We start from the raw sequence: 24467 nt of genomic DNA on the forward strand, positions 1-24467 counted from the left end.
CTGAAATAATAATATCGATATTATTCGTACATTGCTTTGTTACGTCTATATTTTACTGCCATTACTCTGCCTCCTGTTTCAATTTTTAAAGGCCTGTAATATTATAAAAATGATTTATAAAACTTTACTGCATTCTTTCTACAACGCTAATTTTCATAAAATAATGAAACTGTGAACTACAGAAGTTCACAAGATTAAATGTAGGCGCTCACTTACTGCATAGGATTCGTTCGACGCGCTCGGAATTTTATTCTTTACATTATTTTAAATGGAGCAACGCACACTTGGCCGTATCGCCTCTGTCCGGATTCCGATTAGAATTCTGATCAGAGAATTCTAAACGGATTTCCGTACGGGCCAAAATCGAAATAAAGAATGACATGAAAATTATATCCATTGCAATGTTTCCAATCGCGGTAATATTGGCGGTATAAACTATAAATTAAATGGATGACGCGAAGCTTATTTTGTTAGTCCAATAGTGTGAAGAGCTTTACAATTTGTCAAATTAGAATTATAGCAATCCAATACGCAAAAAGAACGTATGGGATGAGATTGGAGATTATTGAATCAACCAGGTATGTTCTTCATAGTTTATTCAAGTTACAGAGCTATTCATTTTATTTCCAGGTTCAGTTCAGAACACAATTAAATAATGCGCCTATTCTGATAACTGTGCTATGTCAGATTTCATAAAAATAGACAATGCGGATATTCCTTCTCGATTGTGGTTTCTTGGGAGTGTCAGTTCAAGGAAGTGTGTAACACCACATGCATATATAAAGATGTTGAAAATTTACTGCAGAATTTATATTGTAGATATATAATCATGAAGCTGCTTCCTCTGTATTGTCTTCTCATTGGGGTAGTTCTATTACGTAAGTATTTTGAATATTATATTACAAATGAAAGAATACTTTGAAGTAGGATTTAAGTTAGCCATATTAAGCTTTTGGTAATAATAATATTTTTTTTCGTTCGTTAACAAGAGGATTAAACAAAATCGCTGGTATTGTACAATCCTTGGAGCTAATATGGTATTATTTTATATATTTTAAACATAACAATTAAAGCTATGATGTACCGATGTGATTTAGGACACATAAAAATAAAAAAAATAAAAGGCCATTCGTTATTTTGTGGAATCTATTACGCTTGAGGGGAAGAAAAAGTGGACTGGAATACTTCCCTCCCTCACTATGTTTCGACTTGTACCTATCTAGCTCACTTATCCCCTCCATAAGGTTCTTAATGTGAGCTATGGAGCATAGTCTACGTCTATTTGATTTCACGAGATAACGAATGACCTGTACACAATTGCGTTGTTCAGATTCATTATTAATTTCGGAGTAGTGTTTCAAGGGAAGGAATTCACACGGCACACACATATTATATATATATATATATATATATATATATATATATATATATATATATAGAGTGATTTTGTGACTTTTTTATAAACTTTAAAAATAAAGAGGAGATCATTATGAACAACTTTCATATAGAAACCCGTGGCAGGAAACGTTCAGTTTTGTAATTACAGTGTGCATGCTAACCAGTCTAAGTAATAATGAAGGACCGTGGTAAAATAAACATTCTTTTGTTTTTTTTATGTATGCCTGCCTTGATGTCATGGTGATTTTTGTAAACATTACCAGCTTCATGTGAATGGGTATAGAACCTTGTTTACAGTGTATAATAAAATAACCATCTGGCATCGAATTCATGGCCAATGTACTGAAACTTCATCTCAGTTCATATACAGCTGTTCTTGTATGGAGTTAGATTTATCTCGGTTAAATATTGCATAAATACAGATAATAGTTTTATTTCCTTTACTTTCTTGTTATCACAGGAAGATTCAAATTAAGGGAACTTGCTGATATACATTTCATTTATGGAAGGAAAAAATGGAAATGGAAGAGAAACTGCAAGACTTTATCTGTCGAAATATCATTTACGATGCCAACTAGCCCATACCATGTTTATAATAATGAAGTAATGATAATAATAATAATAATAATAATAATAATAATACACAATAATAATAGTAATAATAATTGGCTTAATAATAATAGTAATAATAATAATAATAATAATAATAATAATAATAATAAAAAATTCATAAGATAAGACCGTAAGGTTGTTTTTTCATGAAACATAGAGACATATTTTAATAAGTTATTTGCAAGCATTAATCTTACAACTAGTCTTTATGAATAGTGCATATTTTAGAACTAACTTAGGCAGATACTATTGTTACAAGATACTTGGTATGCATAAACGCAAGCTGTTTTGGAGACTGACAGTTCTTGATAAGAGAGGCTAGAGAATTTCACAGACGAATAGTGGATGTGGTGAAGGTGAAGAATAGCGAGGAGTACAGTGTGGAGGTACAGCTAGAATTCACAAACATTTGCAGGAATAGAAGTCTGTAACAAAACTTCAGAAACATGACCTTGAGTTCGATGCTAGCTGACTACACTGACTACAGTTAAGTTATCAAGGCTTGCAACTACCAAACATAACATTCCCGGACATGGGTTTCTAAATGAAAATTATTTGTATTGATTATCTCTATCAACCCTAAAAGTTTGTAACAATGTCACAGAATCACGGGTATAAACGAAAAATGCAATAAAGTTATTTCAAAATGTTACATAGTCCAACGAAAATATTAACCATTTTTATATCACAAACAGTCTGCGCGATATAATGAGAAATGGTCCCATACTAAAAGGTAGAATAGTAAATGTTGGAATAATGGAGGAATTACATTTTAGTAAAAGAGCAATGTTAGTGGGAAGTTGTTTTGAATAAATACTTCAAGGACACTTAAGATTTTATTAAAAAAATCTTCTTCTAGCCGTTAACACTTCAAAACATACATCTATTTAACCATGGAATTTAATTTTTGAGTCAATTACTGTTTTCTTTTTACCGGTTGAACAATTTATCTCCCGTCCGGAAAGCGGCAACTTTGGCTAACGGCGGGCACGCTTTCAGACATGGTAATAGAGACAGCGTAGTATCGGTGATTCAACTGAGCTGTCCATGCCGATGTATTCATTATGCAGTGTATATTATACTGTCTACAGCACATTAGCGTACACTTTAGAGAATGAAGTTCAATTGAAAAATAATCATAATATGGATATTTTAACACATTTTTCAAAATGGTGGCCGTTCATTTCGATACAGGCTTCAGCTATAATGTGTGTAATTCCAATTACCAGTTTCGTCCTTCGTACTAGTAACTCATGTTGAAATAATTCTGTACCTACTCTGTAAAAGAGCACCTTACGTACTGTAAATTCAATCTGCTCGATCCGAAAAGATAAAATTACTCAGACATGCTATCTATTGTCCATCCAAGTGGTTATGTCGCAGGATCGTAGAAAGGGGGGATATCACGTGACAGTTAATTACTTAACGAGGTCCTTTTATTTAAGTTATTTTAAACAGTTGTATGGGTATAATATTACGTAGACGTCCAATTCCTAACAGAAATTAATGTTCTCAGAAAAGAGCTAAGATAGCCCAGCCACTAGCCTTTACAGAGAGGCGAGTAGAAGCAGGTGGGGAAAACCGGAATGCGACGTAGGCAAATGGACGACAGTACCTGTGCGAAAATGATGCAATATTGAAGGCTCTTTCGTTACTGGAAAACGCAAACATATTTTGGAACGTACTGTTTACTATGACCGTAAGGCTGCTATGACTGTATATGCGGTCTTGGATCTGTGTGGAGGACGGTTGAACTTCATTAGTAGAAGGGGTGGGAGTGAAGTACATTCAAAAACTCAGGTACAATAAAAATTGAAGTAAAAATAAAATGATGTCCCTGTATTATAATATACTATTTTAACATTTGTTAATGAAACCGGCCCTATTTGTAACATACAAAAAGCAGAAGTTTTAAAAATCTCACTTGATTTCGATGGGTAAATGACGTTTGAAGTTTTTATAATTACATCACTAGCTTGAAGAATCACCGATACCTTGCTGTTTCTGTAACCGGCGTGTGGAAGCGCGCCCGCCGATAGAGTTGCCACTTTCCGGCCGAGAAATAATTTGCTCACCCAGTATGTCTTATGTGTTTCATATGTTCATCATTTTTATTTCAGTATCTGCTGCGGACGGAGCCGTTGATTGCACCCAGCAGTCTCACAAGGATCAAATATGCAATAAGCCCTGCCCAAAAAACAGAGAATGTCGCTGCCGTGACCCGGGCAAATTGGTACGTTGCCTGAAGAAGCCATGCCTCTATCCTACTTGTGTTACACGTGGAAATATTCTCTCATTTGATAAAGGACGTTAAATTATAACCTTAAAATTAATCCGCAAAATATTCAATAAATACATTTGTTTCAATTTTTTGATACATTTGCCAATGATTTTGTTAAGTAGCCTTTACAACAACTACAAAATATTTTAATATAATGCAAATAAAGTAAAGTTTATGTATTATACTGTGTTTGTTCATTTATTCCATCAGGGATGACAGTATTACGGGGTGCAGATACATATGTCAGCATATTGTATTTTTCTTGTTTGTATTATTATTATTATTATTATTATTATTATTATTATTATTATTATTATTATTATTATTATTATTATTATTATTATTAGAGTAGGCCTAAGTAATATAATTATTTTTACTTTAAAGGTTTCTCCACTTTTCCAGCGGCCGCTTTTTATTCCAAACTCATTTACTTCGATTCTGTTACTGTCCATCTTCCAGTCCATGTTTCTGTATGTCTTTTTAAAAATCTCATATCCAGATGTTTCTTGATCTCCCCCCTTCTTTTTTGGCTTTCATACCTTACTGCAAGCTGATGGATTTTTATATCCAGACAAGCGTGCTATAGGCATACATGAAAGGCAAGGAAATATTGCTTTCCCTGTTCATAAAGCGAAAGAGAAGAAATTTGTTGCATAAATTATATTTTAATCGTGAGAACTATGCATTCTCTAATCTTAAAATGTCACACAATTTTTCTCTGAACGCTTGTCCTGGTCGAGTCGGATTCGTTATTCATAATCTTAGCTTGAGACGCTTATACTGGCCGATACGGATTCGTTTATTTCCGTTCGATGATTTTGCTTCTAAAGACAGGAGGATTCCTGTGGTCTTCAAATATATTTAGGTGAATTGCCTGCTATCAGTTTTGTACTACATACATATATAAATACATACATAAGTGTACTACCCATGGGCAGATCTTTCACTGCAAACCCAACATTCTTCAATCTTTCCTATTTTCTGCCTTCCTCTTAGTTTCCGCATAAGATCCACATATCTTAATGTCGTCTATCATCTGATATCTTCTTCTGCCCCGAACTCTTCTCCCGTTCACCATTCCTTCCAGTGCATCCTTCAGTAGGCAGTTTCTTCTCAGTCAGTGGTCCAACTAATTCCTTTTTCTCTTCCTGATCAGGTTCAGCATCATTCTTACTTCACTCAACTCTTTTCAACACAACTTCATTTCTTACTCTGTCTTTTCACTTCACACGCTCCATTCTTCTCCATATCCACATTTCAAATACTTCTATTTGTCTCTCTTCATTTCGTCGTAATGTCCATGTTTCTGCCCCATACAATGCCACACTCGACACAAAGCACTTCACTAGTATCTTCATTAGTTTTTTTTTCAGAAGTGCGCAGAAGATGCTCCTTTTTCTATTAAAAGCTTCCTTTGCCACTGCTGTCCTTCTTTTGACTTCCTGGCAGCAGTTCATGTTACTGCTTATAGTACACCCCAAGTATTTAAAGCTGTCCACTTACTCTACTCTCATTTAGAATTCGCAAGTTTATCTTCTTTATTTTTCTTGAGACAACTATGGTCTTCGTCTTGTTTGCATTTATCTTCATCCCATACTGCTCACAGCTGTCATTTAGTTTCAGTAGCATTTCCCTTAGTATCGTCTCCTTTTCTGCTAACAACGCCATATCATCAGCAAATCTTGAGCACTTTATTCTTCTTCCTCCTCCTACTTTTACCTCTCCATGTTCTGAAAACAGTTCTTCACCAAATCCTCCAAGTAGATGTTGAGCAGGATATGATAAAGGCCATCCTTGACGTACTCCTCTCCCAATTTCACTTCCTTCAGACATTTCTTCTCCTATCCTGATCTTTGACTCGTTGTTTCGATTATAGATTACTGAACAGCCTCCTGTCTTTTCAATCCACACTTATTTCCTTCAGGATGTTCATCAGTTTGTTGCAATCCACTCTGGCAAACGCCTTCTCTAAGTCCACAAATACTATTATACACTTCTTTATTCCTTTCGTTTTTGTTTCAGTGCGAATGCTGCCTTAAAAATGAGTCATCATCTCGTTTACCTTACTTTGGGAAAATTGGATTTTTATTTAAAGAATATTAAATATTATTACAGCAAAACGAGCTAATTTTAAGATAATGAGTAATAATAGTTTGTTCCTGTACACAGATATTCTTTGAAACTTTTCATGGCTATTTTTACGAAGTTAATATCGTTGTCACTTTCAATAAGCCCGTTCATTACTGAATTGATTACCACCTAACACTTAATAGGAACAATCTTCGAATATGGTGGATAATAACTTCCTTTTGTTCCTTATTAGGGCTAAAAGAACGCAATAAAGACCAACACGCAATGAGTTTCTCTCTAGACTTTTCTAGTTTGTGGCAATTGGTTATTTAATCCTCGACTTGTACTTAAATGTTATTGAGCCAACAGCACTTCAACCAAGTGACCGTAAGATGATGAAGGCTCCTTCAGCCTTATTAAAACGATTTTCTGTTTCCTTTCTTTGTACTTGTGATCATAGGCGCCGACTTGGGGGGCAAGGAACTTCCTGCCCCCTCAACTTATACGGTCAGGGGCGTCTACCACAATGAAATTAATGGAGGGATCTTGTCCTTGCAAATATTCGGACAGAGATTCCTAATTAAAAATAGGTAATAATTAATTTAAATGATTATTTAAAATTCATAGAGCTGTTGCAATGAACATGTTAGTGACGCAACTTACAAGGTCTCCTTCCTTCCTTTTCTCCTGGGTTTAAGACAGGTGAAATACATAATGCAACAGTGATTCCTCTTCTTTGTTCATGATCCTCATTTTTTCATTTCAGTTCAAATCTACCATTTATAACGGTCATAAGTATGAACAAGCAGAAATAATAATATGCAGGCTTAGGATCTGAGACAACTTGAGAATGAAGTGAAGTTACAGTGCAACGGAGTACAGATGGAGTGAGGTGGCGCGTTGAGTTTTGTTTACCTGTGCGTTAGAGTACAATCCGGTTCGTGATCAGAGGTACAGTATTCTTCCATCTCTCCCTACGAAACGAACTCAGGCTATCATAGTGCATTTTCAGTTCATAGTTTTTTCGAACTAGTTGCAAGTATGTACGTGGTTGTTCATTGTAACGCTAACGCCTTCAATGTCGCTGAGGGACATGAAATTTGTGAGGTATGTACCCTACTTCATTTTCCGCCGTCACTAAATTGTACTATTAACAGTAGAATATAACGCAGCACATTGACGTCGTTGTTTACATTCACAGTATATCTGCCTACTATGTTCAAGGAACTCTATAGTCAAGTTGTGCGTACATTGGTTGCTAAAGTGTCCCGGATTCTAAGCCTGGTCATAAGTATCAACAAGCATAAATAATAATATGGAATTAACAGTGTATTTGATTGTATTTTTGCTTAATACAAGTTAACAAATTATTATTATTAAAATTCATCATAATTAAATTTATTACGAAATTTGAAAGTAGACCTAACCGTTATTAACATTGTTTCAGTAATCGTTTTTTGTGGTGATCATCGTCGCTAGTGAGTGTTTTTTGAGTGATCAGTGATTGCGATGTAACTGTTGGTAATAGGTAATTTTTTAATAAAGAAAACTGCCAAAAAACTATAGGGAACAGAATGATAAATTCGGTTGTAGTGGTGGCAGTTTATCATCGCTACAAGGATCAACGAAGAGTGAGCAAAGTAAGGAAAGGGAAAAGGTAGTGCATAAGGGCTGTAATTTTCAACCATATTGGGTTAAGCAATTTCCATGGGCAGTATATGATGGATGGATGGATGGATGGATGGATGGATGGATGGATGGATGGATGGATGAATGAATGAATAATTAAAGACATAAAAAATAAAAAAATAAATAAATAGATAAATAAATAAAAATATAAATAAATGAATAAATAAATAAATAAGTAAATAAATAAGTAAGTAAATAAATAAGTAAGTAAATAACTAAGTAAGTAACTAAGTAAGTAAGTAAATAAATAAATATATATGTTGCCGGCAGAAGAGGAGAGAAGTATGATTGCTGTTCAACCAATGACAGAGGTCCCATTCCACGTTTGTCTTGAAGTTAAACGGGGGCAGAATGCTTCATACCGTCCAACTTCAAAGTAAGCGTGGAATGAGACCTATGTTATTGGTTCAATGGCAATTATCATCCTCTCTCTCTCTGCCGGCAATGTGTACATCGCCTGTCAGACATTATGGAACGAAGTATAGATATAAGACAGGTAGAGAAGGAGCAGAAGGAAATAAGGGAGATGGATTTAAGCTGAAAGGGAGAAGAAAAAGAAATTAATAATAAGTAGAGAAGATACAGAAAACTGTAGGGGAGGAGCTTAGGAAGAAGAGAACGTTTGAAGGTAAGGAGGGACGTGAAGAGCATTAAAATGGAAGGAAATGAGTAAGAGAATAGAAAAAAGCTGAAGGAAGCAGAAATAAAGAGGGATGAAGTAAATTAGAATTAGAATTAAATAAAGCGCTAAGTGGAAAAGAGAACCTGCTCAATTTTAAGTGATTGTTATAGCTTGCCTTTCCTTCTTAAAGACTGTTATCTAGAATTGGGAGCACTTCAGTTATTTTTCGTGTCAACAAGTAGTCATGTACGGTAAGTTATGTGTAGAACAGTTTGCCTCGTTCTATTTTTACGGCCGTAGAAATGAAATGACCCATTTGATGCAAGGAGATGTACAAATTTAGTTGTACCTGCGTCGTTACAGCCAACGATCCTCGAGTAATTAGAAACGTGAGCCGTCGGTTATGGATAAGCCTGGTAAACTGCTTTCCTGTGTGACGACTTGAGTGCCCGTGCTAAGTCACTTACGACACTCGCTTGCTGCGTTTTCTTGTGGCTCCTCGTAATTGTCGAATGAACCAGAGGAAGAAAAAGAATGAGACATGTATTGCGGATTTTCATTTTCCTTGCATTCTTACTAGGAGTGCTGCTAGGTAAGTATATTCAACAAGCTCAATTGTTGCTCCTGCCCAGAATGTAACAAACTCAAGTTCTTTTCTCATTAAAATGGAATATTAATAGACGATTTGTTTTAATTTTCTTAGTCAACAGAAATCTTAGGAAGTTCGTACCAAAATAATGTTTTCAGGTTGAGTGCAGCCAGGCATATACAGAGTGTTAAAAAAAGTATCGAATATTTTAGGAGGTGATAGTATGCATCAAAGCAAGAAAATAATAAATAATTGATTAAATGGCGATCTTACTCGTGTTGATTATGTAAGCATGTGCGGTTTACAGCTGTTTTGGTGTTACTTGACACCATCCTCCTCACACCGAAACAGCTGTAAGCCGCACATGCTTACATAATTAACACGAGTAAGATCGCCATTTAATCAATTATTTATATTCAAGTGTTAAAAGTAGTGTACGAAAGATTCAACATGGAAGAAAATAATGTCTAATAAACATGGATCCTACAACACATACTTTCTGAGATTTGAGCAGTGGTAAAATGTAAATGTAATACTATGAAAGTTTTTCAGAATAGCTCTAAAATACCTATATTTTCGAAGAATTGCAATGAAAGAAAGTATGCTCTGACTATGGGGTTTCAAGTAGCAGGTAGGCTTCTACTGTATTGTTTGTTTTATTTTATTGGGTTATTTTACGACGCTGTATCAACATCTAGGTTATTTAGCATCTGAATGATATGAAGGTGATAATGCCGGTGAAATGAGTCCGCGGTCCAGCACCGAAAGTTATCCAGCATTTGCTCGTATTGGGTTGAGGGAAAACCCCGGAAAAAACCTCAACCAGGTAACTTGCCCCGACCGGGATTCGAACCCGGGCCACCTGGTTTCGCAGCCAGACGCGCTGACCGTTGCTCCACAGGTGTGGACTACTGTATTGTTTGGCCCTGTGAGCAAAAACATGTTGTACACAACAAAACAGGGTTTCTTTACAATTTTCAAGTGTTCGTAACTTTCTTCTCCTCCTCGATCACTCCTCGTTTCTTCAGTATTTTTCCAACATGCTATTCTAAAGACAGGGGATATTTGAAGCAATTTGCTTAAATAGTATAGCATCCAACTGGTTGGGCATTGTATTTTAATCAATGTATAATGCCAAGAGTTAAAAAATCTAAGATACATGTGTTACTGATAAAATCATATTTAGAATTTTATTGGTCATATTTTTATTTTTAGGTCATAAATTTATGCATAATATCCTATCTTTAGGTCATAAAATCCGCCCCTAGATATATTATATAATGTTGGCATGATGCAATATCCCTTCAAACAATTGAATTGCCTGTAACAGTCATTCTGCTGCAGTACAGAAATGTGGAAATGACTGAAGTCGCGAGATATGTGAAAAAATAATATTGTTCAATTATGTACTATACCAATTCGCAGAAATCTCAATAATAGTTATTAAAGCAAATATGAAAAGTGTCCTTGAAAATAATTTGCATGGACTTAAGATGATATGTCACATACGAGGTTCACTATTAAACTCACAAAGCTATCATTCATTTGTGATATACAGTAGTAAGAAATACTGAATCATATTTCATATTTTCTCTTCACATCTTGTGACTTAAAACGAATATCTCCCGCATACAAATATTTTTGAACATATGAGTATTTCTTTTGATAAAATTAAAAAGTGCATAATTAAGTACTGTAATAAGTCTAGAGATATAAATACCATTCCACAGAAATTTCAATAGTTATTAAAGCAAATATGGAAAGTGTCCTTGAAAAGAATTGTTATGGACTTAATATGATAAGCTACATACGAGTTGCATTATTAAATTTACAAAGCTATTATTCATTATGATATACACTACAGTAATAAGAAATACTGTATCATATTTCACATTTTTGCTCTTCAAAAATTGAAGGGTTCAGAGCCATAGCGGGCCAAGCGCCATTTATTAAAAACGGAGAAAACAAGGGTTGAAGTTAAGTAAATACCATAATTTAATGAAGATTGACATATCATTTAATTTTAATGTGCATACTTTATCTTACTTGATATATGTTTCGTTAAATTATGGTAATCACTTAATTTTAACTCTTGTTTTCTCCGTTTTTAATAAATGGCGGTTGGCCCACTATGGCTCTGAACCCTTCAATTATGACTTGCACTTGCCTAAAAACAATTCAATTTTTTGCATAACTGAAATCATAAACATAAATGATTAGCCTATGTAAATGAGGTCAGAATGACAATGGAGTAAGTGATTTTCCTCAAAAATCAATTAAATGCCTACTTTCATGTATAGGCTATTCTCCTTTTTTTTTTTTAGATAGATTTCATTGTTGCTGCTTAATTATTCTCATCTCTATACTGATTACAAACCTGGTTTTATTACGGTGTAGTTGTCCCCTGTTGAAACATAATTTATTCTGAAAACATTACGGTACTTACTTCACTATCATTCAAACACCCCTAAATTCGTATGAGCTTGCAAGTGAGTTTCTTCAAGACCCAGAACACTACTTTAGATCGCAAGAGGTTTCCTGCTTGCTCTGTCATGGGCAACCACCAATTCATACTCTACACAAGAGATATGTTCCATTTCACCATTAAGTTTTTGTACGAGTTTCCAGAAATTTGCCGCCTTCTAAAATCTGCCGCCCTGGGCAAGTGCACAGTTTTCCACTCCCTCTAAATACGGCGCTGTTAATCGCTAATATTAACAGATACCTATAAAGTTCTGATTGCAGGAGATGACAACGTAGTAGTGATGGTGATGGTGATTGTGATGATAATGATTATGATGATGATAATAAAAGGGATATTATGTAGTCGCCCACGTTAGCCTATTGGCTATCATGAATCCGAAATTCGCAGATTCAAATTGGCCGAGGACGGTGAACTTTTAATGAACGCTCTAACCCAGTAATGTTAAATTTGCCTCATCTCATGGCCCAATTTTTCCACCACCTATTATGTGAAAGAACCTGCGATTTTTACAGATTTTTATGCGGCTATGTAACGAAGTTGTATCGAAGTTTCACATCTCTATATTTTGGCCAGGAAGTTCACAGAAATTTATCACACGTTTAATTTTTTCAGGTAATGTTCGATAATAAAGTAATATATTACCAGCAGATTTTAATCAAGATTATTAATTAATTATTTCATTCTTTGAACACTGTACAGACCGATTATTTAGTCCTGACAGCTCAGCGACGCGAAAGAGGAGAAGTAATAGGAGTAGTGGGGAGAATTCCGGAGTAGAGATAAAGGAAAACGGTCGGTAAAGGAATGCAGTACAGCTTAACTGTACTGGAAACGCAACGCTATACTGCATGTGTGATATCCGATCGCTCTGACTGCAGGCGACAGACTAACCTAAACATCCCTTGACGTAACTTAATGGACTCGCCTGACCCAGGCGCACATTGCCGGCGACTTTCAGCACTAAATAATCGTACTGTACTAATTAATAGTTTCTAATTTCTGTGTATCTATATCTGCACAGATCCTACAGAAGATTATGGAAAGAAAATAAAAGAGATGTTCTCTTCAATGCCCTTTGAATCACCATATCACATATTTGGGAACAAAAAGATGAGACCAAGAGAACTGTTATCAGTCCGTCTTGACTCTCCTAACAAAATAAAAAAGAACCAAGTGACCATTCAGTACTTGTACGGACCTCAGCGCTCGTCAGCTTCCAAATCTACATATTTCTCTAAGAAATTTGAAATTAAGAAAAAGAAAAGTTTTAAAACACAGTGCGTACGTGAAACGTGTCAAGATATTTCATGCGGCAAGAATGAAAGATGTTACATGCAAAGAACTGTATGTAACGAAGGAACTTGTTGCTATGTGCCAAAGTGTCGGCACCTGGCTTTGACATGCGAGGATATATCGTGCAGTCATCATGAAGAGTGTTACATGCAGGAAGCGGTTTGTGATTATGGCAATTGCTACTCCACCCCTAAATGCAGGCTCAAAGAGATAGAACAATTTAAAACGTGTGAAAATACACAATGTAAAGAATTTGAGGAATGCTATATGATTGAAAAATACTGTCGGAAAGGTGACTGTTACTTCGAACCCAAATGTGTTCCCAAAGTTACTTATGTTACTTGTGACGATGTGATATGTGAGATGGATGAGGAATGTTATATGAAGAAAGTAAATTGTCAATATGGAGACTGTGAAGAAATACCCGTGTGCAGAAAATATGACAGAATGTTAACATGTATGGATGTCAGGTGTTTTCCCGGTGAAGAATGCTTCATGAAGAAAGGATTCTGTACAAGTGAAGGATGTTTTCAAATTCCGATTTGTATACGTAAGGAAGGGAAAAGAACCTGCCGTCATATGTTGTGTAAGTATATGAAATGTTGTAAAATGAAGAAATCTTAGAATAAGATGTAGTTTAATTTTAAAATAACTATGACAGCATTAAATAACATAAGACTGAATGGGCATTCGTGAAATATAGTCTAATATATTGCAATAGAATGATAAGATTTTCTTAAACACAGTTCAAAAACAGTTATTTTAAAACGATTTCACAGTAAATGTATTTTATGTCCAATATGCGAAAATATATAGGAATAAAAGGGGAATATCTGGTAAAATATTTCCGGAAACGGTGAATTGCAACAAAATTGCGGTTAGGTCAGTGTGAGATATGTGAATTGTCACAAAGCCATATGTGAACTACCACAAAGGCATACAACTTTCCGATACAACATTTTCCCTCCCACTTTGTACAGACTTGGGACTGGACAATCAGCATGGTTGGCGTGGTTAAAAATGCTGTTCTCTTTGTTAAAAGTTCAAAAGTTAGATACCATGGAAAAAACTTAAATTAAGTCTTACTGTCACGAATTAATGTTAAAAGTTAGACAGTCTCACTTTCACTTTCTTTGTTTTAGTGCTTTATGCCTATAGGAAACTTTCTTTATAAATTCGAATAGCGTGATTTGTCCACAGAAATATTCTTGCATGATCTCTTCTAAGAAAACTTGTTTTTTTCCGACAAGTGAGTTTTTTTTCCTGGGTGTAATAATTTTTACGTAAGTGTTGGTCTGCAATGTCTTTAGGACTTGTATAAATTTAAATATATGAGGGGTGATGATGGTAAAAGTTACAGTTCAAATCCGAATGGAAAGATTCGCAGGCATTAGTATTGTGCAGTGAATGTGACGAGAAACTTCACCACATTTTCGGCGGGAAAGTGCTATCTTCACTTATATAAGTGTCTAATAAATAATCACTATATTTATCCACAATAGTGTCATCACAGGCATTGAGACATAAAGACTGTTATTAAACCTAACAGGTGTACGCCTTAAAACAGGTTTCGCTTATTACGGCGCCATTCGAGAAGTGGCATGGGCAAGTAACAGCCCGCTAAACGGTGTTCTAGCACGTCAGCATTCGGGAATAAAGTCTCGCGACTTATACACTATTTACAGATCCAATTAAAAGTATTTTTCAGAAATATTTGTTTATTATTAGTGTAAGACATAAAAAGGTTATAAATTTAAATATTCTAATGTTTTACTTTCGAAAGGAAAATAGTTTACAAGTGTTATGAGCATTTGAGCATTGAATCTAAGCGATCTTGACTAGGTAATAGGTAGTTTTGTTTACCTAAAGTTTTCAGCACTTACTCAGAGAGAGAGATCAGCTGTTAATGTATGTTTTTCAAGGAGCTCTTGTTGAAGAAATATTTTGAGCGTCTGCACTGTTAATTCCAGAGCTTCAGGATCAAGGAACTTTTTACTCTGTACTTTATTCTTTCTGCCGTTTATTTTCAGTGGTTTTGGATTAATAACAATTTTAATCTTACAGTTCAAGTGAATATTTTGACTTACAAATGTCACAGTTGTTTTGAAACTGAAAAATGAGGGAATTAACTGATCTGTAACATCCGCGACATGGAAGAAACAGCTATAAAATATTTACTGATTATGTTTTTGTGAACTAATTGGATGCCATGAGATTTTCACAGCTTTCTCGTGGACACTATGAGAATGAATCTCTTTTTGCTTGAGATAGAGACCTGAGTATTACTCTTTTTCTTACTAAGGTGTGAAGTGAGTTCACAAACCTTGTAACATTCGTGACGGAATCTTTTCTTTATTTTCTTCAATAATAATAAATTTTATTCAACAACTTTTTTTCTGTAAAATGATACTGATCTAAATTGATTGTAATAATGAAAGTTGACAGAAGTAATTTCATTTTCAATATACAGGGTGATTCACGAGGATTTATCGTCACTTACGGAGCTTATTTCCGAAGACATTCTTAGCAAAAAAGTCATATAAACATTTGTCAAAAGCTAAATATTTTCAGAGCTATACTAATTTGAAATTGTTTGTAAAATACCATTATCTTTAAATTTTAAGGGTAAAAGAATATTAAAAATAAAAAATGAACTATTCAGCAGCATTATTTCTTTAGTTAGCTGGTATTCTGAAGCTAAAGATGTGTTATGAATTCCATAGTTGCGTCTTACAGATTTTTTTCCCCGATTTTTAACTGGAAAATTACATTTTCTTACGCATTTATCACAAAAATTGTTACAAATCACGCCGCTCTTGTAAATTCTTCAAGACTGTACATTAGGATGCATAATTAAACTGTAAAGAATCAAGTTTCTAAAGTCGTATGATTTGTAACAATTTTTGTGATAAGTGTGCAAGAAAGATGTAATTTTAGTCACAAATTGAAAAAAAAATTGTACAAAGCAATTAACAACAAATTTTTTGTTTCAGAACACTAGCCAATTAAAGAAATTATGCTTCTGAATTCTTCATTTTCTATTTGTAATATTCTTTTATCCTTAAAACTAAAGAAAAAAGGCATTTTACTAACAACTTCAAATTAGCGTAACTCTGAAAATATTGAGATTAGGATATATGTTTATATGACATTTCTTGTTCAGAATGCTTTCGTAAATAAGCTCCGTAAGTGACGATAAAGTCTCATGAATCACCCTGTATAGAGTTTGAAAACAGTAAAAATGTAACATCCGTGACAACTGGAATGGCTGAGATGTAATTTATTGACTTAACTTTTAATACGTTTTGGAATTGTCGACTGTCCTCTCAAATGCACACTTCACATTTCTTGTAAATGTTTCTAGACACATGTTGAATTTCGTCTCTATCGATAGAATTGAATCCTAAGCACTTAGTTCGATTTATTCAATTTATGAACAACCATTTTCTTATAAGGCTTTAGTTGAAAATCTCATCGCTTCCCCAGCTGAAGTCTTGAATACAACTGCTCAACGAGGTATTTTTTTATGATTTCGTGGGACACTCTTCTATCCTATAGTCCAGCGTTTTTCAACATTCTTTGGCATGTGGCGCACTATAGTTATAAATTAAAATTCCGCGGTACATTCATATAATTCAAACCAATGATTCCTGACTAGGGGGGAATTTTTTTCACTAAACAAGTAAAATACGATGTTTTTAAGGTTAGTCTATACTGTTAATTTTAGCGGAAAAGATCACAGTTGTGTTTTTCTCAGAGTTCTCCCGTTTCCCATATTAGACATCTATATTATTCAGTCAACATTTCTCCATTTCGTCGGCTGCCGACGCGTGGAGGGGGGCTGGCCTAGGGACGAGTCGGGTTCCCTGCTAGAAATCTGCGTATGCAGCGAACCTTAAGCCTGGTTCATAATAAACCGGGAACGGAAACGACAACGAGAGCGAGAACGGAAATAATATTAAAATAAATGTATTTAAATGTGAGCATTCACAATAATTAATTGTAAATGTTCACATTTAAATACATTTATTTTAACAATATTTCCGTTCTCGTTCTCGTTGTCGTTTCCGTTCCCGGTTTATTGTGAACCAGCCTTTAGTGAAATCAGCCGGTGTGAGTTTGGGAATGCGCCTAGCTTGAATTCCCCTTACCTTAAATTCAAATTCAATTTATTCAATTCAAGGTTCGTACTATATTCTAACTTTACTATCTGGCAAACCTGACTGAGCGTCAGTCATTCTCTTCTCTGCTGATCGCACACCTACACTGTGTTTACTGAATGTTGACTTGTGCCACTTTCGCTGAAAATCGATTCTTGTGGGTTCACCTTTTTTACTACTCTTTTCACTTTTATTTTTCCAGTCTTGCTACGACAACTTTTGCTATTTTTATTTTCTCGCTACACACCGTTTAAAAATGACTGATAGCCTGTGTTATCGAGTTTTTCTTCAATTTGAATGCGATTTATGAGCATTATATTTCCTTATTAAAATCAATCGGTTCCTCTCACTTTTTCGCTAAATTCAGGGTTGTTGAATCAGATGGGTGTTGAAAGCTAGGCTATTTCCATATAAATATAGCACGACACTGTTGTACGATTTCTTCGAAATACATAATAATAATAGTAATAATAATAATAATAATAATAATAATAATAATAATAATAATAATAATAATAATAATAATAATCCGTGGCGCTACTGCCCGTGAAGGGCCTAGACCGACCACCCGGCTGCTAGTCTCACGCCCACATCCCGAAGCGGAGGTGGACGATCATCCAACGAGAATGGAGGTATCTTGTGGTTAGCACGATGATCCCCCCAGCCGTTATAGCTGGCTTTCGCAACCTTATTTCGCTACCTATCGTAGCTCCCCAAGTGCATCACGATGCTGGGTGGACACCAATCCCATACACTGGCCGAAAATTTCAGGAGAAAATTTCTTCCCCCATGAGGACTCGAATCAGTGCGCATTGCGAGTCCTACTGTAGACAGGATGCCTTAGACCACGACGCCACGGTAAGGGACTCTTCGAAATATACGTAACATAAATATGAAGATTTGTTGGCCTAATGTGTACTGCGTTGCCACGAACTAAACTGAATTGCACTGGATGAAGTCAGCTGTATATTAATGCTTTAACTTTTATGTCCTTTTAGCTTGTGTCTTCTGTCCTTACTACGCAACACAAAATCTTCTCACTCTCGATACAAGAGAAATAACATACCATTTCCTCGACAGTCGCGTTTAATCTGTAACAATCGAAGTCCTCGACATTTATATGAGCGAAACCTGTTTCTAGGCTCTCTACACTGTATGAACATGCAAATCATTTCATTATTAATATGTTACACCTTGCTTATAACCTAAAATGTGATATTATTTGTTTTCGTTGATATTAGAATTAACTCAGAGTCGATGAGTTGTATTTTCAGATGATTTGGCCGAAAGGCGTGCTCCAGTTCGTGACTGAAGTCCACATGCGCTCATCAAGTTTCACCGTTGCAAGTGAAGACCACATCAGGAAATTACACGACTTGTTTGTAGTCTATATAAAGGAAGGTTAAGTCATTTGTTTACGTCCTTTTAACGGACTCAGCTGTGTTAGAAATAATCGTTTGCAAGCTTTTTATGGGTATAATTGTATTTAAATTAAGTACTCATATAATGGTAGCAAACTTAAGACGCGTATTAAAAAAAAAGAAAAAGAAAATATGTACTTATAATTAACTGTATTGAATTATTATGTATTGTTTCAAAATATGTATAAAATAAATTTAATAAAACGCAATATTTAAATATGCTAGACATGTAAGGTATTAGAAATAGGTCTGAAAATACATTTTTCTTCATTTAATTTATTATATTCCATAGAGTTCATAGATCTTATATCAACATTGTACCTTTGAGATGTGGATCAAATAAAAAAATTTACAAAAATATATAATAGCCTACTTGTACCTAAGCCTAAATATATATTAAGCAGATTAATTTAATTTACAAGCATAAACAGTTCATCAGTTGAATAGAAGAAATAAATATTGACGAATTTTGTTAATTATGTTTTAAACTTTTTCTCTCGACCATTCAAAGTTTTAAGACAATTAGGCAGTACACTGAAAACTTTCTGTCTGAATAATAATAGTATATTACGTACCGAAAACTGTAAGCAAGACTTATCTGGTCGAGATTGCAGTTTGGAAAACCGAGACCCAAAGGGCCCAAGTTTCCAAGCATTCAAGATCAGATAAGTCACAGTTTGTGGTTAGTGAATAACTTTTTGCAATACTTGAAAAAAATGTAAAAAGTAATAATAAATCAAAATTGCATTTCTAAATTTTGCAATAGATCCAAGTAACACGTGACTTGGTTGCTATAGGCTATAACTTGTTTATGTATCGGAATTTAATGTTTGAATATTTAATAGTTATGAACCAGTAAAATTTGACTAGAATATTGTAAAAATGAGTGAGATCGGTACTGAAGAAGCTGCGGGTCTAGCATGTCGTCGTTGTTCCTGCAATAACTCCCATGTGCAAAATATAAAATTGTTCAGTATGAAGGAAAACACATTTATTCATCTCTGGCAGTAGTACGTAGAAGACTGGGAATTCTTAAATTTTCGAAAGAAAGAAATATAATTACATGTAAGAGATTTTATTATTTGCTGTATCACTATTTAAGTTATTTAATAGAGCAAAAATCTGAAAATCGATAAATTTGTTACATAGGAATTATTGCAGGAACAACGACGATGTGCATCACTTTTATCGGAAAAATCAAAGGTAAGGTATGAAGTAGCTTACAATGTGTTTCGAAAGTGGTGTTAAGATAAAAACGTTAATATTCATACCAGTGAGACTGTGTTATTCGGATATTGTCTTGAGAAATCTAAAAGATATATATCTCCAGCAAGTTTATGGTACGATCATTCAATGTTACGATTAACTATCTCTTTAAATTGAATCAGTTCTTAATGTTAACAATATGTCACATTGCACATTTCACATTACAATCAATAAGTAATCAATGCATTTGTAGATTCTGGTAAAGATCAATTAATTCAAGGTTTGGTTGTTCGGTTACTATTCTGTTGGGTGCTATATCATTTCTAACTAGTACTATAAGCATTTCAGATCTATCAAACTAGTATTGTAAGTATTTCAGATCTGTTCAAAAATTGTTGCCATATCAATTATGAAATGAATTGTAAATTTTACTTTCACTACCAAATATATTTTGTTAAAATTACCTTACATATCAAGTATTGCAAAAACTCCGTTTTTTGTACCAGCTGAGATTGGAGGAAATTATATTGAGATCTGATTTGTATCTTGCGTTAAAATGTATGAATGTTATGATTAGCAATAAAAGGATCGTTATTTCGAACAGAATTATAATCAAAGAATAACGTTACTCACAAGGTAAGGTCAAGATTTATACATTTCGGAAAATCTCTTTAAAGAGCTAGGTACACCTTACTGCAGTAAAAGTTTTGGAAATATTCAACATTTTTTTCCTCCATTACTGTATCTTCACAATAATGAAAATTTGTATGTGTAAAACACTATCCTTCAGCTATATGAAAAAAATTAGGATTAAAAAAATTATTTATTTATTTATTTATTTATATATATATATATACATTTTTTTTTAAACTTCAAAACGGTGGCAGTTCACTGTGCAGTGATGAAGCGTTTCCGTCAGGACTCATAAACTTGTTAACTTTTTCATATTCGCCCTCTTTTATTTTATTGCTGAAACTCATTTTTGCAATATCATGCTCTTTCAACTACATTCCTTAATAAATAACATCTTTTTTATTTTGTGTAGAAGAAAATACTGATATTTGCCCATTTTTAAAAATGAATTTATTTTTATCAGACAATCTGTCAAAGGTAGAAAGTGATTTTGCATCATATTATAGATATGACATGCATAAATACACACAAAGAATTTCATCACAGTATGTTGGATACTTTTTGAGTTATGAGGGAAACACTTCATTACTGCACAGTCAAATCGTAAAAATATTTTATCGTATAGCAGGACAATGTTTTACACATACCAGTTTTCATTATTGTACAAGATACAGTAATGGAGGAAAAAAAGTCACATATTTCCAAAATTTTACTCCTTTAAGCTGTGCCTAACCCCTTAAGGGTGTAATTTTATGCACACCTGTCATTATTCTGAAGGCTTTCTTTTATAAAACAAAAATATGTTTGGATTCAGATGAGTTAGCCCAGAGTATTAATCCATATTTCACTATACGTACAAAATAAGTACGCAAAGTATGCCATTTAAGGGTGTTCATATTGTCAATAAGTGATAAGGATGTTAGTACATTACTAGCAGAACTCAGTTTAGCAGTAATATAGACTATGTGCATTTTCCAGTTCATGTGATCATCCAATTTCAAGCCAAGAAACTTTGTGCATATAAATTCATAAATTGCGATCAGTTCTAGTAAATTTAATATTGCAGGAAAGCTGAGCACTAGTATGTGTACTAAATTTTATTACACAGGTTTTATCAACATTAAGTGTTACTTAATTTGCAATATACCAAAATAATTCAATAGCATTAACACTGTATTAAACCATGAGACTCGGTTTCCTTGTAGGTATTAATTTTATGCCTGTGATCTTCACTCTAGTAATATGTCGGTCAGTTAAGTCTAGGGTCTATGTCTCCCCAGATCCTGTGCCGTGAATGCGACCATCAGCATCAGAATAGTAAGAGATTGGTTTAATTTTCTGCCAAATAATTCACCAGTGTCTTGGACCGATAATGTCTTTCATTTTCTTTGGAACCACAAGACCGCCGAGGATTACAACGGCGATAATGGAGTACCGGTAATTTATTTAGAATGAAAATGAAAGAGAGAACCAAACCACTAGCACAGTCTAGTATATACAGTCACGAAGCTTGAGTTGTGAGGGTGCTAGGAAGAATAGACTGTACCGGTACTATTTCGCATTGTATGTAATGATGCGATATTAGCGATCCTAGTGGTTAGCAACTATCTATGGATGCATATTTACTAAGTATTGAGCTTCGTGACTGTATATACTAGACTGTGCTACTAGTCTGCCTCATAACTTAATTCATAACTTAAATGGGAAACTTTGAATTTAAATGGGAAACTTTACTTAAATGGGAAACTTTGGAAAACAGATGTAGGAAAACTAGAATAACATCATTGTATAGACCACATCTAGGTCAGAAAGCATGGGTAGACATAACGGCTCGGTTAGAAAAGCCAATGTACTATGGTAGGAACGATCATGATTTTAAAATCAAATGTAGGAAACAGAAAACGGATGTAGGTAAATTCTCATTTCTAAATAGAACTATAAATGATTGGAATGACCTACCTGCAGCGGTCTTTGAGGGCTGTCCTTCCTTATGGAGATTCAAGAATAATTTAAAAAGTTGTGTATAAAGTGCAAATTAAAATTAAGGTAACATTTAACATTTAATTTTTTAAGGTGACATGTATTTATTTAGCCTGATGAGTTACTTCCTTGGTTTGAATTGTAAATCATTTAAAAATAGCGTGTAAGAGGGTCTTAGACTAGAAATGTTTAGCTTAAATGTAGTTCTGTTTATAAGTATGCATAAGGGTGTAATTATTTGTCTTAATTGAACTGTTGTGTCAGTGAAGCGAGGTGAGTCAGTGAAGTTATGGTTTTACAGTGCAGTGAATAGTTCCGATCAGTGATAATTTATAGCGTCAATGAAATGTGTTCTATAGTGTCAGTGAAATGTGTTATAGAGTGCCAGTGAAATGTGTGCTAAAGTGTCAGTGAAATGCGTCATAGTGCCACTACAGTGAGTGAGATGAGAGTAAAGTGAAAGACTATTGAAACTTATGTAGGGCCTATACATAATTATGTAGGTTGTAATGTAAAATTAGGTATTTTATTTATGTTTTATTATTATTGTGTTAAATTGTATTGTGTATAAAATTGTATTGTGTATTATATAATTGTAATGTGTATTGTAAATTTTATTGTGTATTGTTTATATTGTGTATACCACTGCCACCGGGTGCTTGCCCACTTGCAGTGTAAATAAATACATACATAACCGCTTGTTCGCCAAATCAAGAATATATCAGGAACGAACACTGGGTCCTTTTTCATGTAACACACTGTGTCAAGATTGGTCAAGATAAAAAAGGAATAATGCTGGGGGCAAAGATAATAACTTCCGGAATATAATTTTTTATGGTTTTATAGATGCATGTGGTGCAACGATTTTTTATTCTCGTAAACAAGTCTGAGGTACTGCTTCCTCACTGTACGGATATGCCTCTTCCTTTGGAAATTCTATCAGCTTTGTGGTATAAAAACTTCCTAACCTTGAATGAAATAGTTTATTTCTATAACAAATAAAATGCATGATAATTTGTGATGCTTTCATAACAGGAAATCGAATTTCCACATCGAGTTGAAATGGAACTATTTGTAGTATTGAACAAATATAACAAGGTGACTCGTTTTCTTGTTGACGTTGGAGAAAGCTGTAAGAAATGCCAAGAGGTATTTGAGAGTCCTTTTAAGGGACGAATCCTCAGCATAGGCCTATTATACATTGGAAAATCGTATACCATTTTGTTTTTTTACGCTTAGATTTCCAAAAAAATATTTTTTTCATTTGATAAATTTTGATTGCATTACCTTCTAATTTATTACCATGTCGAAAGATTCGCTTGCATAACATTACCCATTCTTTCTCCAAATAATACAAATAATACATTGCAACACAATATTCCTTTACTTTATGCACAGTATAACATATTTCTATAAATAATCTTATCTTTTACTCTTATTATTTTGAAAATAACAGTATTTTCATATTAAATGTTTTCATATTTAAATATGAAAAGTAAAATAGAAAAAAAGCACTTATTTTATACATTACACCAATCTTTTAATACAGAGTTAATGAATAAACGAAATGGAACTTTTCTGGCACTACCACAGTTCATAAGATGGACTGTTCAAATCGCATTATTAATTGGATAAAAACATCTCTATATTCATAGTTCCCAGACGTTTATTTTGCATGAGTTCCCTCCATTACTTTTTCCTCTACTCTCATTTTTCGTCTACACTAATCTTTCCTCAATCTGTAAGTATATGTTCATGAATTTACTCCACTGCCTTTTCATCCACGTATTCTGTTTGTCCACAAGGATTTTTCGTCCATGTGATATCACGGTCATAAGAAGTAATAATAAAAATAATAATAATAATAATATTATTATTATTATTATTATTATTATTATTATTCATTAGTATTCCATTTAAGTATATTCTTCTTTTAGTCACAAGATTCGCCTATTGTTATTAATGTTGTAGTTTTACTGAATACAATTTAATTTTGTACATATCTTAAGATTCTCCGCAATTTCCATG

General features: G+C 34.0%; 1 protein-coding gene and 1 long non-coding RNA gene across 2 annotated transcripts; both read left to right on the plus strand.

Moving 5' to 3' along the window:
* Positions 1–635: 635 nt before the first annotated feature.
* On the plus strand, positions 636–4473 carry LOC138709045 (uncharacterized). The gene is made up of 2 exons (XR_011334814.1): positions 636–878; positions 4131–4473. It is a non-coding gene; the product is annotated as an uncharacterized lncRNA (long non-coding RNA).
* Positions 4474–9067: 4594 nt separating this feature from the next.
* Positions 9068–18895, plus strand: LOC138696864 (follistatin-A-like). The gene is made up of 3 exons (XM_069822319.1): positions 9068–9264; positions 12768–13625; positions 18474–18895. The coding sequence occupies exons 1-3, from the start codon at positions 9207–9209 to the stop codon at positions 18509–18511; spliced, it is 954 nt and encodes a 317-aa protein (XP_069678420.1). The 5' UTR covers positions 9068–9206; the 3' UTR covers positions 18512–18895.
* The last annotated feature ends 5572 nt before the right edge of the window (positions 18896–24467 follow it).

This window comes from Periplaneta americana, chromosome 1 (assembly GCF_040183065.1).
Source record: "Periplaneta americana isolate PAMFEO1 chromosome 1, P.americana_PAMFEO1_priV1, whole genome shotgun sequence".
Taxonomy (NCBI): Eukaryota; Metazoa; Arthropoda; class Insecta; order Blattodea; family Blattidae; genus Periplaneta; species Periplaneta americana.